Raw genomic sequence first — 21,433 nt, 5'->3', positions numbered from 1 at the left:
AAGGGTCTGGAGCACAAGTCCTACCAGAAGCAGGTGGGGGAGCTGGGGTTGTTTAGTCTGGGAAAAAGGAGACTCAGGGGGATGTTATTGCTCTCTACGATCACCTGAAAGGAGGTTGTAGTGAGGTGGGGGTCGGCATCTTCTCTCAGGCAACTAGTGACAGGACAAGAGGACACGGTCTCAAGCAGCGCCAGGGGAGGTTCGAGTTGGACCCTCGGAAGAATTTCTTCACTGAAAGGGTGATTAGACACTGGAACGGATGGAGGTGTCCCTGGAGGTGTTTAAGGAAAGACTGGACGTGGCACTTAGTACCCTAGTCTAGTTGACATGGTGATGTTCAGTCATAGGTTGGTCTCGATGATCTTTTTCCAATCCCGTTTATTCCGTGATCGTGACCACCCGTCCGAGCCCTTTTCTCGGATTCTCGCAGGCAGCGGGCAGATAAACCGCAGCAATGCGGTGCGGCGGCGTATATGACCCGCATCTCCCACGGGTACTCGTGGGCCGCCACTTGCGCCTGCGACACGGGAGCCAGGGAGGGCGGGTTTTGCCGCGCACCCCCCGGGGCAGCAGGACGGAGCGCCGCGGGCTCCGGGCGGCGCCGCTTCCGCAGTGGTCCGGCCGGGCCCTGCCCGTTCCCGCGTGCGACGGGAGGCGCCTACCGCCCTTCCGGCCTCGCACTGGCGCCTGTGTACGGTTTCCGTTTCCCGCTGCGGGAGTAATATGGTGAGTGGCCCCCGCCGGGGGGAGGGAGGGGGCAAGGGAGGTCGTGCCTCGGACAGGGAGCGAGGAGGCTGCTGGAGGCGCCCCTTCCTCCGCCGGGGCGGCGGCGCCGCGGGGCGCCCGGGTTGACGCGGCCTTTTGGGGCCCCGGGGCCCGAGGGCTGCGGGGGGCGTCGGTGTCCGTGCGGTGTTTCCTCCTCGGAGCTCCCCGCTCTCCCCTCGAGCGCGGTCGCCGCGGGCTCTCGGGGCCGCGGCCGGCCGGCACCGTGCAGAGGCGGGATGGTGCCGGGGTCGTGGGGGCTGCTCTGCCGGAGGGGCGTCTCGAATGAGATAACCGGGCTGGGTCTGAACCTCAGAGTTTTCACTCCCCGGCACATCAGTCGGGGAACTGGGATTCACCCCAGGACAAGCAGGTTACAGCGCCCTTGCTCCTGTCTGTCGGTGGGAACATGGGGCTGTCACTCTGTGTCTCGCTTCCCAAAGAGAAGTCGTTCTTGTGGGAACGACCGCTTTGTGTGTGTGTGTGTGTTCATCTGGGCGGCGAAATGTTCTCTTTCCATGCTGAGTATCAATGAAGTGACATCGATGTCAATAACAGGTGCTGTCACCTGTTGGCATTGTCGGAGCAGACGCGGGCGCTCGCTGCGGAAACACTTCTTGTGCAGCTCTTTTAGCACCACACGGGGACCCCCAGAGGCTGAGGTGTGGGGCAGCTGCCCTCCTCGCCCGCACTGAGGTGTTGGCAGAACAGTAGGATTTAGGGAGGCTTTAATGCCAAGGTGCAACACCTGCTGCGTTAGAGCTCGCTTGCGGGGTGAGTTGTGATTAGGATGGGTTTGTGCGAGGTTCTCTGTGGCACAGAATATACAGCACAGCATCCTTCAGTAAGCAGGGAGATGGGGCATAATATGGCTGGGCAAGGGACATAGTGCAGGAAAGAAATGGGTGCGAAGGCAACAGAGAGGGCTGCGGAGATGGTGAAGGGCTTGAAGGGGAAGCCGTATGAGGAGCGGCGGAGGTCACTTGGTCTGTTCAGCCTGAAGGAGACTGAGGAGAGACCTCATGGCAGTCTGCAACTTCCTCTTGAGAGAAAGAGGAGGTGCAGGGACTAATCTCTTCCTTCTGGTGATCAGTGACAGGACCCAAGGGAATGGCCTGAAGTTGTGTCGGGGAGGTTTAGGTTGGATATTAGGAAAGGGCTCTTCACCCATAGGGTGATTGGCTACTGGAACAGGCTCCCTGGGGAAGTGGTCGCAGCGCCAAGCCTGAGTTCAAGAGGTGTTTGAACAACGCCCTCAGGCACATGATGTGATTCTTGGGGCTGTCCTATGCAGGGCCAGGAGTTGGAATTTGGTGATCCTTGTGGGTCCCTTCCAACTCAGGTTATTCTGTGATTCTGCAATACAGCAACCTTCATAGGTAGGCAGTCCACTGCCTGTTAGAAAAGCTTTCCAAAGTGTTCTGGCATCCTGCATGTCTCCGTTGAGAAATAAAATAATAGTGTAATGATTTGCTAGTAAAGAAAACAATAAGTGCCAGTGTTTTGCCCCAGATGACCTAAACTTGGATCTGTAGTACTGCTTAAATTTTAATTCATGGCACACATATATTTCTCAGGTAATGTAAAATACAGCTGTGTTGACAAAGATGTCTGTAAGTTAATTGAGTTTGCTTTGCTGACCAGCCCATTCCTAATTCCTAATTTCCCATTTCCTAATTCCTATCTTTTTGTCTTCTGCTGGTACTTGAAGTGTGATAGTTTAAAATCAAACCTTATTTTGTCCAGCCCCAAATTGCTGCGGATGACAGACCATCCATTACAAATCCACAAATTTCTATTGCAAATCAGAAGGGCTTTTCACATGGAAAGCTTATTTCTTTGTGGGGACAGCAGGATGGAAAACAACTGACTAGAAGCTTGAGCCCTCTGAGGGAAGGGAGCCAAGTGGCATGGCTGATGAATTGTTTGCTCCCTGTCATGCTTTCAGGAAAGGCACATAGCCCCCCTCATTCCCATCTCCTGTATGCACATACATCCCCTCCACACCAGGAAAGAGCTTATCTGCATGCCACTGGAAGTTAGGAGACGGAGCACCTACAGTGACCACATCTGCTGTGCATGATTAAGTTAAGCCCTAACTGAGCTTGTTTGTATCTCTCATAGTGTTATTGGCCTTGTGTCCACCACATCACAGATGATACTAGCATTGTTTTTACTTCTCTGATGGGTTCTCTTTTATAGATACATAAACAATATTTTCCTGTTTAGTAAATCTATTGGCTTTAGGTGGGAAGTATGCTTTGATAAAGAAAAATATTTGTGTTGTCAGACTGTCTGTAGTAGTTTTATCTAAATAAAAGTTTAAACCCACTCTTTAAATGGTATTTTAGTATGTTTTCCTGTAAGCTTGAATTGTGGATTATGTCTAAATGAAACTTGATTCTAAGTAATTCATCATTTTCTAATAGAATAACCATGTGAAATGGCTACCAAAATACTGTTTTATTTATTGTCTATGAGATATTTACTAGTTACATAAAAAATTAATTTTGAGTCTTTGATAGAATTATGAAAATAGTTCACAAATGAATATTTTCTTTTTGCTAATTTAAACCATGGCTTAAGTAAAATGTTTTAATTAAACTTTTGATTTTTTTTAAGGGGACGATACATCTGTTCCGTAAATCACAGAGATCATTGGTTGGAAAGTTAACACATGAATTTAGGTTGGTTGTAGCAGATAGAAGGGTAAGTGTTGCTTTAAAAAATCATCACAATAATAAAAAGACATTAGCTGTGATAAGTTAAAATATATTATTAAGTATATTTTGAAAATTATTCTTTGAATTTTCTAGTTGTGCTTAAAAAAAGAATCCAGCTCTGAAGCTGGATTCCTTCCTGTGCACTGTCCCTGTTGATTAGTGTTCTCCAGAATTATACTTATATTTAATATGTTCAGTAGAACTCTAAACTGAATATGTGCAGATGTTTTTGGGTCCAAAGTTTCGGCTCAAAAAAAAGGAACCCATTAATGTAAAGTTGTACCAATCTATCTTCAGAAGTGAGATGGTATGTGCTACAATAAAATGCAAATGTTATACAGGGGTGATTTTTTTTTAGACCAAAATGGTATTTTAAGCATGGTGAACAAGGGCTGTTTATAAAGGAGTTTTGAAATAATCTATGAAGTTTAAAATAGAATAAGGGCTTCTTGTTCTGAAACGAGTGGTAAATTTTTGGGAGGGAAGAGAAGCCAGTTCTATTTTCATGATGAAGTCCTGCAATATTGTTTTTTAAAACCAAATAGATATATTTTTGTCTTGTAAATTTTGGAAGATGTAAAATACATATTTATTCTCATCAACAGTCCTGGAAGATTTTGCTGTTTGGTGCTATAAATTTAATATGTATTGGCTTCCTGCTCATGTGGTGCAGCTCTACAAACAGCATAGGTAGGTGACTCTCCTGTACTGAAGCTACAACCAACTACCATGTGTTTCTTAGCTTGTGAAGTTCTAACAGACTGAAAAAGCAAAGTTCAGCAGGTAGTGGAGGTAGGTGGCTATACAGCCAGGTTCAGAAAGAGCTTCCTTTTGATTTGCCACAGTCAGTTTAGAGACATTTTTCACAGTCAAGTGTGAATGAATGAAAGGTTTTCCTGACCTGCTGGTTGTTTGCTTCCTGCAGTATCTTCTTCATCTTTAAGACTGAAATCCAGTAGACTTTTGAGTTAGTCCTCAAACCTGTTCCTTGTATAAATATCACCAGTGACATACAACGGCCCTCACTTGCAGCTGAATGAAGATGTTTGTAGTGTGGCAAATGGCTTAGGCTTCTTTGATTCCAGGAATGCCCCTTTTCAGTGTTTCTGTGGTATGTTGACCTTGGCTGAACATTGCCCACCAAGCTGTGGAGAGAAAAAGGGAAGAGAAGATAAGATGGAAGACAACTTTTAGGGTGAGATAAGGCACTTTACTAAAGCAAAAGGTTCAAAAGGTTGCACACTCCTAAGCAAAGAGAAAAAAAATTGCTCCCTACGTCCCATCAGCAAGTGATGTTCATCCACTTCCCAAGAAGCAGGGCTTCAGCACGTGTAGCAATTGCTCTGGAAGGCAAACGTTCTAATAACGAATGCCCTCCTCTTCCCCCTCCTTTTCTTAGCTTTTATATTTGAGCTGACATCACATGGTATGGAATATCCATTTGGTCAGTTTGGATGAGCTGTCCTAGTTGTGTCCCCTCCCAGGATCTTGCCCACCCCCAACCCCTTGATGGGGGGGGAATGTTGAGAGACAGCGCTGATGCTGTGCCAGCACTGCTCAGCAGCAGCCAAAACACCGGTGTGTTATCAACACCTTGGTAGCTACCAATGCAGAGCACAGCACTGCCAGGGCTGCTGTGGGGAAATGAACTCCATCTCAGCCAGACCCAGTGCAGTTTTGTATGTCTTCTACTTCTGAGTAGGGGCTTCGAGATCTTCTGTACTGAAAATAGAAGGTTGAACATTTTTATTTTTTGTCACAGGTTTCCTTGTGGTTTTGAGATAGGTGAGAGATGCAAAGCAAGTAAAAAATTCTGTTGAACCTACTTTTCACTGCAATAATGCACATAAGAAATCTCTTGCTTTGGTGGGTGATGTGCTTTTGGAAGATCTCCCAACTTTTCTGTATTTAAATTCCTAGTCACAACATAACCAAAAATGTAATACATTTTGTATCTGGGCATTATTACATTGTTTAGTGGAATTAGGATTGCCATAATCAATCTGTTTGATGTTAAATATATTGGTGTGTTTAGAACATTCACAGAGACTTGTTCTATCAAGCAGAGACGGTTTATGTAGATAGAAGATTGAAAAGAGCTGCATGAAAGGGACTTAGAATACAAGTGATTTCTGCATTGAAAAACTGTATTAATTTTTAATATTTGCTTTTTTTACAGCTTTAACTGCTTACACATATTTGACAATCTTTGACCTTTTCAGGTGAGTTTTTTTCCCATTTTGTCTTACTGTTCATTTGTGCCTGTCTTTTTATATTTCCATACACTTAACATTTACTTACAGATGCAAACACATGTAACTTAGTCATCAGTACAGAAACAGTAACTGGTTTAAATATAGAATAAATAAGTATAAAATTGGACATCACAATAAATAGATTATAAAACCCACCATAGCTGTATTGAGAATGACTAGTAGCAAATCAGTCATGGAATTCTCTGTGCAGATGCATGACAACATAAAACAGATTCTATCATCAAACTGTCATGTGGTTGTTCACTCAGAGCATTTCCCTGATGCCAGAGTCATTGATTTTGAAGTAACCCTCAGTTTTAACATCAGTAAACAAGGAGTAGGTAATTGTATTTCTATTTCAAAAATATTAATGAGCCGAGTCCCAGGCACTCTTCCCGTGTGGTATTAGATATTTTTAGTGTTTTTCTTGTTTCTTAAGAAAATTATATTAAAACTACTTTAAGTATGATAGTTCTGAACACTTTTGGTAATGTTGGTAGTACAGATGTGAAATATATTCAGTTAAATTAATCTGTACTGCATTAGAATTGTGATTTCACTTTAATAAATCTCGTATTTTTCTTACAATTTTGTATCTGCTGAGTTTTGTCATCTTGACCCAAAATACCTTTTTCACCTTGGGGGAAGTTTTGATGTTGTATTTCCTAGTTGTGTAGAATTTTAGTTTTAGGAGAAGATAGAATACCCCTGGCAACTTTTCTGGGGTTGGACTAGAAGATTATTCTAACTCACAGCGATCTCTTTCAAGAGTTTTGATTTGCTCTAAGGGAGAACAGTGCTCAGTAATTCTGCTGCAAAATTCAATTTGTGGTTATTTCATTTTTCTCATCTTCCTGGTTGTTTATAATAGTCTTACTGAGTATATGAATTTGCTGTTTTGTGTATGAGCAGTATTATTTCCTCTGATTTTTCTTTCACTCTGCACAGCTGGGGATCAGGTTGTGAGGATGTGATTGTTCATCAGTTGTAGGGATCAGTTCTTGATCCAGTCTGATTTAACATTGTCGTTAATTATGAAAGGACTGCATGAAGGCAGAGATGGCATCAAATCCGTATGGATTCCTGTTTAAAAAAACTGTCCAAAGGAGTCAATAGAGTTAAAAATAGGCAAAGTAAATGAGACTCATCCTTGAAAAATTCAGGCTAGTACCATGGGGATAAAATAATTGGAATTCTAGTGTTAATTATGAAAGAAAAACGTGGAAAGAAGATAGCAAGAGAGACCTGTAGCTGTCAATGAATGGCCAGTTAGATCAGAGGTTGTATACATCAGTGCAGCCAAAGAAAGTAAATCTGTTTTGGCCATATATGTAGAGCAATTACACTGTGACAAAGAAAGGCAATACTTGGCCGTGGCCTGAGACTCAGTCTAGGGTGCTAAACTGAATTCCTGGTGTATCTCTAAAAGAGTTTAGTGGAAAACTTCCTTTACTTTTTTTTTTTTCACTTTTCTTGCTGATTTCTTTCTTTTCACAGTCTTGCTGATTAGCTTCCTTCTTATTTAAATGGCCTTTCTCAGGTTACAGTATCTCTAGGCAAGTTCAAAAAGCAAATGCAAGGGGAACATTTACTGGGTGTCTAGTTTGATACTTTCCCTGGCTTTTGCTTTGTACTTTTCATTACTATGTGTGGTACCAGACAGTATTAAGAAGATTTTGTCAAATCACTTTTGCCTGTTAGTCAGGTTCTGGGGTACCTGGTCTTTCAGAAAAATTCATGGAGCACATGCAAATTAAACACTGGTTATGCTATTTTGTGTCAGGGTCTCAGAGGAAAAATGCATTCCATTTGGAGTTATGGTAAACTTCATTTAGGCTGGGTGATGTTCTATATTGAAGAAGGTTGGTGGTAGCCTTTGAAAGCACAGCATGCCATAAGGACAGCGTTAGGCTGTCTCCTGCTCTGAGGAATTAGATCGACTACCATTCTGCTAAAATTATTTGCTGCCCTTTTTATGGGACCAACTGAGACATCATCGTGCAGTCTCAGCTTTGTTCCCAAGCACAACCTTTTCTGGATTCACTGTAACAGTCACTGTGACAGTGGTGGAGGTGTTGAGTCAGGGTAAGATGTGGTCATATTTGTTTGTGGAGTTCTGATGGCTCAAGTGTATTTGTAGATTGTCCAGTTTATAAAGGCTGCAGTTATTTATCATAGTCTAATTCTCCCCCTTTTTTCAGTTTGATAACATGTCTAATAAGCTACTGGGTAATGATGAAGAAACCCAGCCCAGTCTATTCATTTGGGTAAGTACTAATAACAAGATGTGGTGTTTGATAATGCAACATTTGATATGTTGCTGACTATCATTGCCTGGATCCCCTAACAGCCATGAGTAATAATTCGTGTGTGAAAGAGCCCAGAAATAAGGAGGGCCAAGACTGATGTTGTAAAGAACAGTTACAGAGTAGGGGAGGGACAGGAAGAAGAATTAAGAAATACTTAATTTTAAGCTGTATCTCGTAAGTGGAGTATTGACTTAAAAGAAACTGAAAATAATACCCACTCTAAAAACTTCCCGTTTCTTCCCATCTGTCTGCTTTTGAAGGAATTGGAAAGAGTAGGTCTGTCCTGCTGGTTACTGTATGGAAAAGACTCTGATGTTCAGTGTTCCTAAACTTAATTCTCAAATTTCAGGTTTGAAAGGTTTGAAGTTCTAGCCGTATTTGCATCTACAGTTCTGGCACAGCTTGGTGCTCTTTTTATACTGAAAGAAAGGTAAGTTGTGTACTGTTTTCTTTAATTTTTTGTAATGTATGAAGATATTCTTCACCTAGAGGGTGGTTGGGTGCTGGAACAGGCTCCGCAGGGAAGTAGTCACAGCACCAAGCCTGACAGAAACGTTTAGATGATACTCTCAGGCACATGCTGTGACTCTTGGGGACGGTCCTGTACAGGCCTAAGAGTTGGACTCAATGATTCTTGTATGTCCCTTCCAAATCGGCATATTCTGTGAATCTGTGATTCTGAGATATGGTCCAGATCGAGCCAAAGCACATGCATTCCAGAAGTGCTATTTTAGAGATATTTTAGAAAAAAATTTAAAATTTTTTTTTTAAATATTGCTAAACCATACCACTTTTACTCACATTTATTACTCTACATGTAGGGTTTAGATATAATGATAGGAATTGATAAATATAATTAAACAGCTCTCAAGAGAAAGTTTCAGTGTCTTTAAGAATATATTTTTCAAAAATGTTGGGTAATTAACTTAATGCATTTCCTTATGCATCTTCACTTTTTAAATTCATTAACAAATAAAACTATTTTTAATTATTTTTTCTCTTTTACTTCTGTTACTTCGTGAAGTAAAGCAGCTACATAATATATTAAGAATCTGAATGTTTAAACTATCAACTGCTTCACTCCTGCAAAATTTGCTCATATATTAATTTGACATACCATCTATGATTGGAAGCATTTGTGTTTCAGGAGGTTAGCTTAAAAAATTATTTTAGTGTTTAAAGATGAAGAGGCTTTTGTTAACATCTGGAATTTAAAACTGGGGCAGTGTACCATCCCTTTTTCTATTCAAGGGCTCTGTTTTCTATATAAAGGGCTATGTTAACAACTTAGCGATTTTATACTATAAGGTTGGTCTGTTGTACTGACAGTACACTGGAATGGACCCACTGTCAAAGCCTCCAAATTTTCCAACATCAAAACTGATCGTAGGCTTTTCTGTTACATCTCATTTGGTAATTTACCAGTGCGTAAAAAAAAAAAAGATCAATGTGTCTTCCACAGTGTCCAGTGTCTACTTTGTTTGACCTTACTTAGTGAGAGGCTGTAAGTCAGAAATTTCAGACTTAGTTTTTTGTGGTCACCAACAGTGGTGGTGGTGGTAGCAGTAGCAGTACGTTCTTGCATGTTCATTTACAAGCATCTTTTTATCATGTAGGCAGCATTCATGGTAGCTAGCACCTATGTAGCACAGTTTGGAAATATTTGGAAAACCTAAATTACATCTGCTTTGATTCAGTGTTAAATGCTTTCATTGCTTGTAAAAATTGCTGTGTTTATCTAAGCAATTAATTTTTTTCAGTGCTGTATCCGTCGGTTTTTGTTTATGAATGGCATATACAGAACTATAAAAATACGCTTCAGGTTTCAAGGTTTTACTGTATGAACATAACTCAAATTTTCAATTATTTTTGTAGTGCAGAGCGGTTTCTGGAACAGCCTGAGATACACACGTAAGAAATTATTTTGACATGTACAATGTGTCCGTGCCGCTTTATGTTTCTAATTCTTAATCTATCATGTGTTAGTTATGCAAGTACATTCAGCACCAAATTGCTTTTGCTACCTTGGCATTTGTTTCAAACTATGTGCAAGCTGTATTATGAACAGTTTTTTCAAGGTACAGTTGAAACGTAATTCTGATGCTCTCTTAAATAATGATTTAACTCTATGTTGCTGGGCTTTCTAGTTTAGTTACTCCCATTTCTTATCGAGGTCTCTTAGGTGGCCTTGTATGTTGAGGGGAAGGATGCTGTGGTCATGAGGGAACTGAAGGTGTTGCAAAGGTCATGAAGACTATAAAGAAAGTGTGGAAAGGAAAAGAAGGTGTTACATGGCGAAAATCTGGGACATGGGATGTATGGTGAAGTTGTAGTTCTAGAAAAAGGATAGGGGCATACTGTAGGAAACTAAGCTTTTTAGGTGTGCTGATGAGGGGACAATTTATTCATATCTTCAAAGGTCAAACATGTAATTAGTTAAGAACTGTTATTCAACATTAGGTACAACCTAATGTGATAACAATTATGGACAAAATTCAGTGATCTCATGTAACCCTTACAGTGATAATACGCTGCCAGTTATTAAGCATTACACTAGTTTATCTTACTCTTGTTTTCAGCCTCAGTGAAAAATACCAAGCAAAGTATTTTGGTATCATTTCTAGTAATTACAGTTTAATGTAATTACTGTAGTTTTACTATACATTTATATATATTTATATATAGTTTTATATAGCTTAATGTAGTTTGTGATGGTGTGAAATTAAGATATTTATTTTCCCCTCCCTAGGGGACGACTGCTGGTTGGTACTTTCGTGGCCCTCTTTTTCAACTTATTTACAATGCTTTCCATTAGGAATAAGCCTTTTGCTTATGTCTCTGAAGGTATGTGATTAATTAAACCATAACAACAACTGAGATAAGATTTTAATGTTCGTATTTTTATTAAGATATAACTTGTCTGGTAACTTTCTTAACTAGGGGGCATATATTGCTCTTATAACCTCATGCAGTTTAAAATTGCCATCTGATTTTCAACTCTAGTTTGCTTATAAGGCTCTGAGTAGAATGTAGTCGTTAATATGATAAATTAAGGGTCATTTTAATGTTGAATTATCCTTTATTTTCAATTTTTTGGATTCAACCAGTGAAGGTCATCTGACAGATAGTGGAATTTGGAAGACATTTTATGGATATATTAATGGATAAAAATAATGTAATAATTCTTCTTAATAGCTCTTCTACATTTTTCATTGTGAGATAGGCTTGCATTCATTCCATCTAACTGTAAATTGTTTATAGTAATAATTATATATTATACAGTATACTTTTTCTTACACAAAAGATAATGGTTATAATCTGCAATTGTTTTGTATTTAATCAGTTCAGATTATTACAAGATGGGTGTTTTACTTACTGCCTGGAAAAGTCAGAGTTTGGTTTTTTTCACATGCCAGTGAATCTATTGAGATACATTTACTACTTCACAGTGTATTTATTGGATTCTTTCCTTAAAATAAAATTTAGGTACTTTAAAATGGATACCTTTACTTGTAATAACTTTATTACCCTCTTTCTTTTGCAGCTGCCAGCACAAGCTGGCTTCAGGAGCATGTCGCAGATCTTAGTAGAAGGTAAAGCTTCATACTGTTTTTCAAAATTGTTAACTTCTGAAAGGCAGTGTTGGTTTTGTGTGTATAATAACAATTTGGATAGGTATTGAGGTATAAACTGTTGTATTAGAGCTTTTAAAATAGCTTTACCTACTCTAGGTTTAGTGTATGAACTCTGGAGCAAACATTGTCTGCCATATTTCCCGGATACATCAATCTAGCAGAAATACATCTTTCTGGATATCTTTCCTTTTGAATGGATGTGTTCAGTACATTGTATGTAATTCTCCTTGAATGAGACGAGGAGAACTAGCATTATCTTGTACATACTTGAACTGCATTTCTCAATATTCATTACCCGAGTGATATATTTTGTAGTAATTTGTGTTTATTTACTGTGTGGGCTGGGCAAATGACTGAGATGGTTGAGTTTAAAAGTGATATGTGAAACAGGTTACTCACAGAAACATAGCTATGGAAACTCCTCATCTGTCCAGCAGGACACTGAAAAGTCTGTGTCTTCCAGGGACAGAAGCAGTGTTGCTCATTCATCTTGTCTGTTAACTCTCTTGCTTGTATTGGATATCTGAACCATTGTTTGCATATAATTTTGTCAGATGTCAGAAAAGTTTATTTTAATCCATACATGTTCTTCCAAGTATCTGTCAGTATCGAAATAAGAATGTTAAAGTATATTGTAAAACATGTTAACTATGCTTCAAAGTCCATCTGTTTCTGGATGTTGTGATCTTTTTACAGTTGAGGAAAGCAGAGAACGCTGAGTTGTTAAACAGAATAATTGATATTATATGGGCATCAGAGCCAAATTCTGCAAAATAGCTTTGGAAGACTAATAATTGGGTTGCCCAAGTACCTGGAGTTTCAATATAAAAAAGAAAAAAAAAAGTTGGATAGAAATCACAGACAGTAGCAGAGTTTTTCTTTTATCAGTGTAGAAACATGGTGTGATGGGGAAGGACACTGATGGGTAACTTGAAGGGGTCCGAGATCAAGAGTGTAGAATTATTACAGGGTTTTGAAATAAGCTGTATACAATTATGCCAATAATAATAATTAAAAAAAAAGAATTAGTATGTATACAGCAGCTGTTTCAGATGCCTCATGTGGAGCAGTGCTGATTACAAAATATCTGCACCTGTATATAATTATGTTGATTAAGATTCTTACAGGAGCAGGCCAGCACATGATGTCTAAACACAGGTTGGCTCTAAACAGAACAACAAGATGTTTCATTTTGTCCCTGCCTTTAAATTTTCCATGACGTGACATGCAGTTGTATTAACTGGGAAGTACAGAACCTCCTTTCTCTCTTCATTCTCCCATTGATAGGAGATAGCTATAAATAAGTAACTTTTCCCAGTGTTCCCTCATGGGTTTTTTTGGTCTCCTCTTATTCAGCTAGCTGGTCTCCTTACTCTTTCCAGACTCCATGAATTAGTTAGCTTTGGCTTTAGAACACTTTTGCACAGTAAGGTGGCAGATGGGTTGTAGACTAGTGATATGCAAACCCCTCAAGACTTACATATATGTAAGAACAGTATCTGAACCTGTAAAGTACTTGTGTTGCATATGGCTGACACAGCCAGCTGAGTTACCAGAAAAAAAGAAACTGGCACAAGATGTGTATTTTAATGTGTAGAAAAACTGCATAAAGATTAGCATAATATAATGTTTTGTAGATGGGGAGATAGATTTAAGGCAATTTTTTTTTTAAGATGGAAGAGTCAAGTATTAAATATGGGAAGGAATATGACCTGGATCTAAACTTGATTAATCTTTACTGACAGCAGCCTTTAAGCACAATTAGAAGGGCCTTTACAGTACTCATCATACGCTGTGACAGCAAGGTGTGTTTGAAGTCAAATGCTGAAATAGTGGGTGTAACTTTTGGGTTTCGAAGTAATGATGAACAGCTGGCTGACAGCTGCTTTTCCTGTTTTGTTACAGTATTTGTGGAATCATCCCAGGATTAAGTAGCATCTTTCTGCCACGGATGAACCCTTTTGTCTTGATTGATATTGCTGGAGCTCTAGCTCTTTGCATTACATATATGCTCATCGAAATCAAGTAGGTATAGTTGTTGTTTTTAAAAAGTAAATCTTTTTGTATCCAGTCTATGGGAAGATACATTTTTTTATGAAAGGAATGATCTCGTCTAGAGCTGTATTTTGTATGAATGGCATTGCAACTCCACAAATGCATTTGTCTGTTTTCCAAGATGTATGGTTCAATCTCATTTGAGATTAGTATGTGTAATATTCTATAACTGTATATAACTTAAAAGAATAAAAAAGAATCATAAGAAAGTTTTCCTGCCTTTCAAAAATGTAAATAGCAGTTTTTCTTTAAAATTGCTCTTTCTCTCTAGCAATTATTTTGCTGTAGACACAGCCTCTGCTATAGCCATCGCTTTGATGACATTTGGTACCATGTATCCCATGAGTGTCTACAGTGGGAAAGTACTACTCCAGGTAAGGCATTGTCACAGAACAATGGGGTTTGTGATTTCGGTTTTGTTAAATGTCCTCATTAAAAAAAGCAAACAAACCTTAAAATCTGTTTTAAGCATGTGAATAGAAGTGTTCCCATGGAAATTTGTGATGTGCTATAAGAATTTTAAAGGCAGTGGAAATATGCATCATGAAGTCATAAGAATTTATTGTTTAATGCCACTGGTTTCTTGTGTAGGTAGACCGGACTTAAAGGCTCTCTTATTTAAACAGGGCAAACAAGTCTTTATTATAACTTTTTCTTTTTTTTTCCTCTTCTTTTTGAAGACAACACCACCTCATGTGATTGGCCAGTTGGATAAACTTCTTAGAGAGGTAAGCCAGTGTATAATACATAGCACAGTGTGCACAGCTAACTAAATAAGCATTCAAGAATGTGAAGCGTTTTTCCTAGTAGTCCAAGAAGATTGCTAAAAAATTATTTTTTCAATATTATTTTTTAGCTGCATGTAGAAAATATGAAACTTGCTTTCAAAGATGAATAGTGAAATTCAGGTATCTGGAACACATCTGTTCAAGTAGTGAACAGATTTTTATTTAAATTTGAGCTACCACTGAAGTGCTTTACAAATGCGAATTAGAGGAAGAAAAGGAGTACAGGCAGCTGTTGACTTACAGCGTATTGAGTTGAGAACATATAGCAGTTTGCCAGCACGAGTTACTTGAAATAAGTTCCTTAAATCTTTTTTTATTGATTTGAATGTCTAAGGATAGAAAAGTAGTAGATGAGCAATAGTGGCATTAGCAGATGTTGTCTGTTCTGTGTATAGAGCTTTTATTTCACTACTGAAAATTATGTATTATTCAGTTATGTTTGCATAAAAGTACATTTCTAAAGGGATTTGAAACTTATAATTTATTTTCATATTTCTGGATGTTTGTGCAAAATTAGGTTTCAACTTTGGATGGTGTGCTGGAAGTTCGAAATGAGCATTTTTGGACATTAGGTTTTGGCACTTTGGTAAGTCATGTCTATAATCTTTTTAGCCTTTAAAAAAAAAGTCATCAGTTACTACTTTAAACTTTTTATTTAAATAAAGATATTTCTTCTAAAATCTTAACTATAAAAAAATCGATGGAGTCAGTATGCAGTCCTTGTGCTTTATTGCAAAACTTCTCTTCCCCTGCCCTTTATATTTTTCAAATATTAATGTATACTGCAGTTCTGGATTAAAGTATGCATTTTGCAACTACAGAATTCTTTTGTATTTTGGCACTGAAGAAAATCCCAAACAACAGCAAAAACATTTTTCAAATGGTGTGTTAGTGTTAATGTCTAGGAAAGGAGAAGAAAACTGTAACCCTTCAGGTACTAAAAGTCTACAGTAGACAGTAGAATTGTATTTTTTCAGCATTTCTAGGGGAGAAGGTAGAACAAAACAACTAGAGATGTGTACCAATAAAAAAAAAAGAAGGGTTTTTTGGTTTGATTTGGGTTTTTTTGGTGTGTTTTTTGTTTGTTTGGGTTTTTTGTTTGGTTTGGTTTGGGTTTGGTTTTTTGGTTTGTTTTTTTTTGGTTTGGGGTTTTTTGTTTGTTTGTTTGGGTTTTTTGGGTTTTTTTGCTGATACAGAATGATCACACAGAACTTGGTTATTCATAAGTTGATGCAGGGATGTTATGACAGCTGGAAAATTAATACTCTTAGGATATTTCTCTACTTCTGAATTCTTCCAGTATGCTACCCTTCTTAAAAAAAGGCTGCAGTTCCTACTTGCTGATGTGAAAATAGCTTTCAGTTTACTATTCTGTCACCCAGAATACTGGATCACAGCATTGTTGGATCGATGACAGATATTTACAAGAACTTTGTGTGCATATTTAGCTATTGGCATCTTCCAGATTGTAGTAGAAACCTCCTGAGACCTGGATATGTTTTCAGCTGCACCATCTGATGTAAAAATGGCTTGTTCGGCACAAACCGTGATCCATGTTCTTTATTAAATATGTGCTGAAAAAGCATGTGATGGGTTCTGTGTTGTGTCCTGCTCTCTTCTGCAGCAGTAGATCAAGGTCAACGAGATAATGTTACTAAGAGGAAGGTAGGGGGAGCCTGCAGTTAGATGCACATCCAGGGAAAGCTCTAGGCCTGAGCTCCACACAACCATTGCCTCTGTTCTTGCTAATGGTCCCCATTTGAGCCTGTTTACCATGCACATTGTCCTCTTGGCTGCTCCAATAACACAGTGATGACACTTTTGCCTCAATTTGGCATATGAAGTTTGTCTGCACTTTGTTCTTCTTTTGAGCCATTTTTTCTCCCCAACTGTTGTCTTTCCTGCCATCACATGTTGTATTGTATAGTTTGGTTTTAAGACTCACTTTTCTCGAATTATGATCTTGATATGCTCATAAGAGATCGAAGCAGTAGGAAAGATCAAAATGTATCATAATTATGGAAGTATGTATTAAAGTTCTTAATTTAGTCAGTGGTCTCCACTGCAGAAGGTCTTGCCATAATTCTCTGCAGGATAACTTACTTCTTCTTGATGCATAGAGAGAACCTTTATTGAAGTAACAGTTAACAGCCAACTTATTTTTGTCACTTTCTAGGCTGGATCAGTACATGTCCGAATTCGGAGAGATGCAAATGAACAAATGGTACTTGCTCATGTCACTAACAGATTGTACACATTGGTCTCTACTTTGACTGTTCAGATTTTCAAAGATGACTGGATCAGACCTACCTTATCATCTGTGCCTATTGCAAACAATATTCTGAACCTTTCGGATCATCATGTTATTTCAATGCCATCTTTGAAAGCTGTTGATAATTTGAACCCTGTTACGTCCACTCCAGCTAAGCCCAGCAGCCCACCGCCAGAATTTTCTTTTAACACGCCAGGCAAAAATGTGAGTCCAGTCATCCTTTTAAACACTCAGACAAAGCCCTATGGATTGGGCTTTAATCATGGATCCACACCCTACAGCAGTGTACTCAATCAAGGACTTGGAATACCGGGGATGGGAGCAGCTCAAGGATTCAGGACTGGTTTTACAAATGTCCCAAGCAGATATGGAACAAATGCTCGTGGTCAGCCCCGACCATAATAAACACCATTATTTATTGTACTTAAGGGTATTGACTTAATTCTTTTATTACCCAATTTTTATAAACATTTGGAATGTCAGATCATTCTAAATGGCTGGGAACAAGTGCATTGTTCATATTCATGAAATGGTTAAATTGCAACTTTTTTCTTTGCATCAGCCTGTGTAATGCCACAGATATTTTTCAAACTTATGATACTTTACAAGTAGTTTTTATAGAGTGTCTATTTCTACTCATCTTTTTATCCACTTTTCTTCATTCATCCAAGAATGTATTGAGACATAGCACAACTCCATAAGAGAGTAGAATTGTGACCAGGTAGCATTTTTTTTTCTAATGCAAATTGCTTACAGAAATACAGGTCCCAATTTTCAGAGATGTTTTGATTGCTTTATTAAACCATCTTTTGGCAAAGTCACAATTAGTTTTTGGTTGCAGAAATCCATCAATATTTGTTTTGTGGCCATTGTGAAGACAGTCTGGCATTTCAGATTGTAATTAATTTTGTGAGACCACGTTTTTACATTTTTATTGATGCCTTTATAGAAATTCAGATGGTTCAGCAACCATTTTCTAGTTGTAAGTATTTCATATTCATCTCTGATATTTCTTCCTTTTTGGTTTAACTGCAAAATTATCTAGCAATATACTGGGAAATAAAATATTTAAAACCTAAAAGATTTTACAAGCACCTCTTTTTTACAATTAACCCTATTTAGGATACAGAGCAGATGACTGTATTGTTTCTGAAGCCAGTATTTAATTTTTGACTATGGAAAGTATTCTGTGATTTGATTGTGACTTTGTATTTTTCGTCTTTGTATTTTTTCTGTAGTTTCAGGGGGAAAAGTGTCTATTTATATTCCTGGTTTATATCCAGAGTGCAGATTGGTGATCGCTGACAGTTTTTAGTCACTGCTGGAGTGCTTGACCTTTGGGGCACACTTGGAACAAGACCACTTACCTTGTCTCTGCTTTTGCATTACTGTTCTGCTGTACATCTAGATGGCCATATTTCTTCAGGGCCTTTCTCAGATAGCTCTTTCCTCTGACTGTTTTCTTTTTCTTCACTGCTCTGACAACAGGGAAAGGCCTTTTAGAAATACTTCAGTTTTTCCTATTCTCCTGTGTAGTATCTATCTTATGATTGCTCCTCTGCACGTTCTTCTGCATCTCTTGGCTGTTGAGGAATGGGTTGCCCATTCCTGTTGTTTCACTTGCAACTCAGGGTGCTATATATTGGCTTACACCTTGTTCATTTGTATACTAAGTGGTCTCTCCATTTGTCCGAGGTGGTTACATGGAGCTGTAGTATCTCAGGGATTCCAAAGATATTATGTTACCTGAAGATAATGGCTTTGATAAAGAAATCGTTCTCTTGTACAACTGAGTGGAGAAAACAGTCTTCATTTGAATTTTAAAGATCTGTGGCCTCTTCACACTGGCTGAGGATTTCTTTTTCTGCATAAGAACACTGCATTCCTCTTTTTTTTTTCCCTCCCTCTCCATTACCTGTGTTTCTCCAGCCAGTGCATGGAGAAGGGTGTCATTCCTGCAAACTCATGTAAAAACAAGGTGACATTCTGCATTATGGTATCTTGTGGGGATATTTTAGACTGGGAGTAATGTCCAGACTGCTACTGGGATACAATCCATGTAAGTTACAAGTAGGGAATCTAGTTCTGTACTTCATTTGCAGCGAGAATGACAATTTCATTGCTGTTTTAGAAAATGTAAAGACCTGGAAAACTTGCATTTAAAGATTACAATGAGCTTATAAAGATTGGCTCTGTTTTCATGAGGTCAGTATTAACTCAGTAATCACCTCTGTTTCATTACCCTGTCTTTCTGTGTGCTCTATTACACATGCCATTGCTGCATGGAAATTCCTGAAGTACAGAACACTTGAACAGATTCTCTGTACCTCTTGGGTGCTGAACTAGACTGCACTTTCTACAGCATCTGCAACACCTTAGAGCCAGCAGAATGTTTACAATATACTACTCTTGTGTGGCCTATTTGAGAATTGTTCCTTACTCCAGTTTCATAACCAAACACGCGCCCTTTTTCTGACATTTTCAATACATTGTATTATATTGATTGCATGCCTACTTGTTTTTAGTAGAAAATTAAAGCTCCATTTTATGAAGCTGATCTTTTATTTAAAATCAGAAGGGAGGACGAGAATCCCAGAATTCTGAGTGCAATATAATCACTTTAACAAAAATATTTTTCAGAGTGATTGTTTACAGTATATATCACATGTGCAGATGATAAAGATTCTTTTAGAGATTAGAATAGCTTTTAAACCGTGTTATTGTTGTGACTATATTAAGAATATTTGTTAAATCAGCACAGAGTAAAATGTCTCCTTTTATATGAGGAAAATAAAATCAGTGTAATTCTTAAATGACAAGGAAAAAGTGGTAATTTGTGTACAAGATTTTATAGTTATCTTTTTATATATATTGATTGTTTAAGTGATGCGCTCGGGTGATACATCAATCTCAATGAGCAGATGTGTCAAACTTCAGAACTGTTTTGATGGATCTGCTACCAATGTTCACTGGGTCCTTGGAATAATTCTACAGACAGTATTTTTACTGCATTTTGTCTTTAACTGTATTTTGCTCTTAGGTGGTCACAATCTAAATGTTTATTTGCTATATAGCAAATAAGAATTGTGAATTTATATCATCTTCATTCCTAATGATAGGAGTACTGCCCCAGCTAGACAGAAAAGAGGACTAGTACTTGCTGTCATTTCTATCTGCCAGAGAATTTGGCATCATTATTCCCTTAAGTTTTTTTCAACTTGATTGAACAGAAAAATTTCACTTTAGGTAAATGCATCACTTAGAGAGTTTGAGGGGCATGTACTGTTATTTAGACTTAAGATTCTTGTGAGCAACTGTGCTGTCCTGATACAAAAGGAGCCAGAGCACCTATTACAATATAAATAACTAACATAATATGGGGTTTTTTGCAGCTTTACATGTTGAGTTTTGACTCCTGAGTTCATTCGGTTCTGCATTCCCTTTACCCAGGCAATAACCACATACACCTTTGGGAGGACAAAGCCAGTGACAGTGTCTTGTGGATGGTAGACTGATGATTTTTATTCCCCTCCCCTTGACTGAGATGTGGCAAATCCTATTCAAGGAGAGAACCTGTGCAGCAATTCTGCTCATTAGATTAGTTGAAGTCGCTCTTTTGATTTCTGTCCCCTGCTGCCACCATCCAACAGAGACAGAAACTATGTGGGGATAGGTTCTTCAATATAAAGCCTCTGTCTGAATTCTGAATTGATTATCTGTCCTGTGCTTGTCCAGACCCTATGGATCTGGATACTTGGTCATATTCAGTGTTGAAACTGAGAGTCGAAGAGATACCAGACCTGGTCTTTTCATTTGTATTTTTTGTTTTCTGGGCATTTTATCAAATGACTTTGACTTTCTCCTACCTGCTTGTTCTTCCCTGCCTTAGTAACCATGAGAACCCACCTTGCACCATGTCTTTGCTTTACTGACTACTTCAGGTTCTTGTGCTTTTGCGAGTTTAGATTCTTGGATTCACATGGTTACAGGGCTGATATAAATTTTCCTTCCAACAATTATTTTTTAAATGAATGACAGAACATATAAATTATCAAGATGATGACCCTCCCCTCTTTAAACATCCAGTTAGGAGATGCCTCTCTTTTCCTGTACCAAAAGAACCAACCCCAAAACCCAAGGTGGAGGGTGGGGGGAAAAGGAAGCTTTTTCATGTTTTCTTCACATTTTGAGAAACATTGATTCATATTTCACCAAACTGTGTCTCATTTCTTTGAACTGAGTAAATTTGCTGTACTACAAGGTTAAGTTACGGTTTCAACTCAGTCTTAATAGAGATTTTTTAAAAAAGCTTTTCCCAGTTATAACAACCCTCTGATCCAGCATTTCATAATGAAGCCTATTTTAAGGTAACTTTCAAATTCTTGAAGAAGCAGAGCAGCAGTGCACACTGCAAATGTGTACTGCATTTTTCAGAGGCCCTGTAAAGTATAAAGTACCACAAAAGTTCACCAGAATAAATCAGCCACACAAACTCATGTTTAATATTGCTGTATATAACCATTCTCTTACCTTTTTTCGCCATGTAGGAGGGTGAAGAGGGTGCCTTATACCACTCAGAGTATTCAAATTTTAGAAGATTTAATTTTGCTTGTTAATCTATTTTCTCATGGGCT

General features: G+C 38.5%; 1 protein-coding gene across 1 annotated transcript; it reads left to right on the top strand.

Moving 5' to 3' along the window:
- The first annotated feature begins 707 nt into the window (after positions 1 to 707).
- SLC30A6 (solute carrier family 30 member 6) lies at positions 708 to 19,612 on the top strand. The gene is made up of 14 exons (XM_018085245.2): positions 708 to 726; positions 3,385 to 3,471; positions 4,091 to 4,175; positions 5,665 to 5,707; positions 7,942 to 8,007; positions 8,399 to 8,479; positions 9,925 to 9,960; positions 10,799 to 10,893; positions 11,594 to 11,642; positions 13,590 to 13,709; positions 14,011 to 14,113; positions 14,420 to 14,467; positions 15,045 to 15,113; positions 16,704 to 19,612. The coding sequence occupies exons 1-14, from the start codon at positions 724 to 726 to the stop codon at positions 17,199 to 17,201; spliced, it is 1,383 nt and encodes a 460-aa protein (XP_017940734.1). The 5' UTR covers positions 708 to 723; the 3' UTR covers positions 17,202 to 19,612.
- Positions 19,613 to 21,433: the final 1,821 nt, after the last annotated feature.

The sequence above is a fragment of the Manacus vitellinus genome, unplaced genomic scaffold (genome assembly GCF_001715985.3).
Source record: "Manacus vitellinus isolate BGI_N305 unplaced genomic scaffold, ASM171598v3 scaffold_8_pilon, whole genome shotgun sequence".
Classification (NCBI taxonomy): domain Eukaryota; kingdom Metazoa; phylum Chordata; class Aves; order Passeriformes; family Pipridae; genus Manacus; species Manacus vitellinus.
The sequence above is the reverse complement of the archived record's forward strand: the minus strand, read 5'-3'. Positions and strand labels throughout refer to the sequence as shown.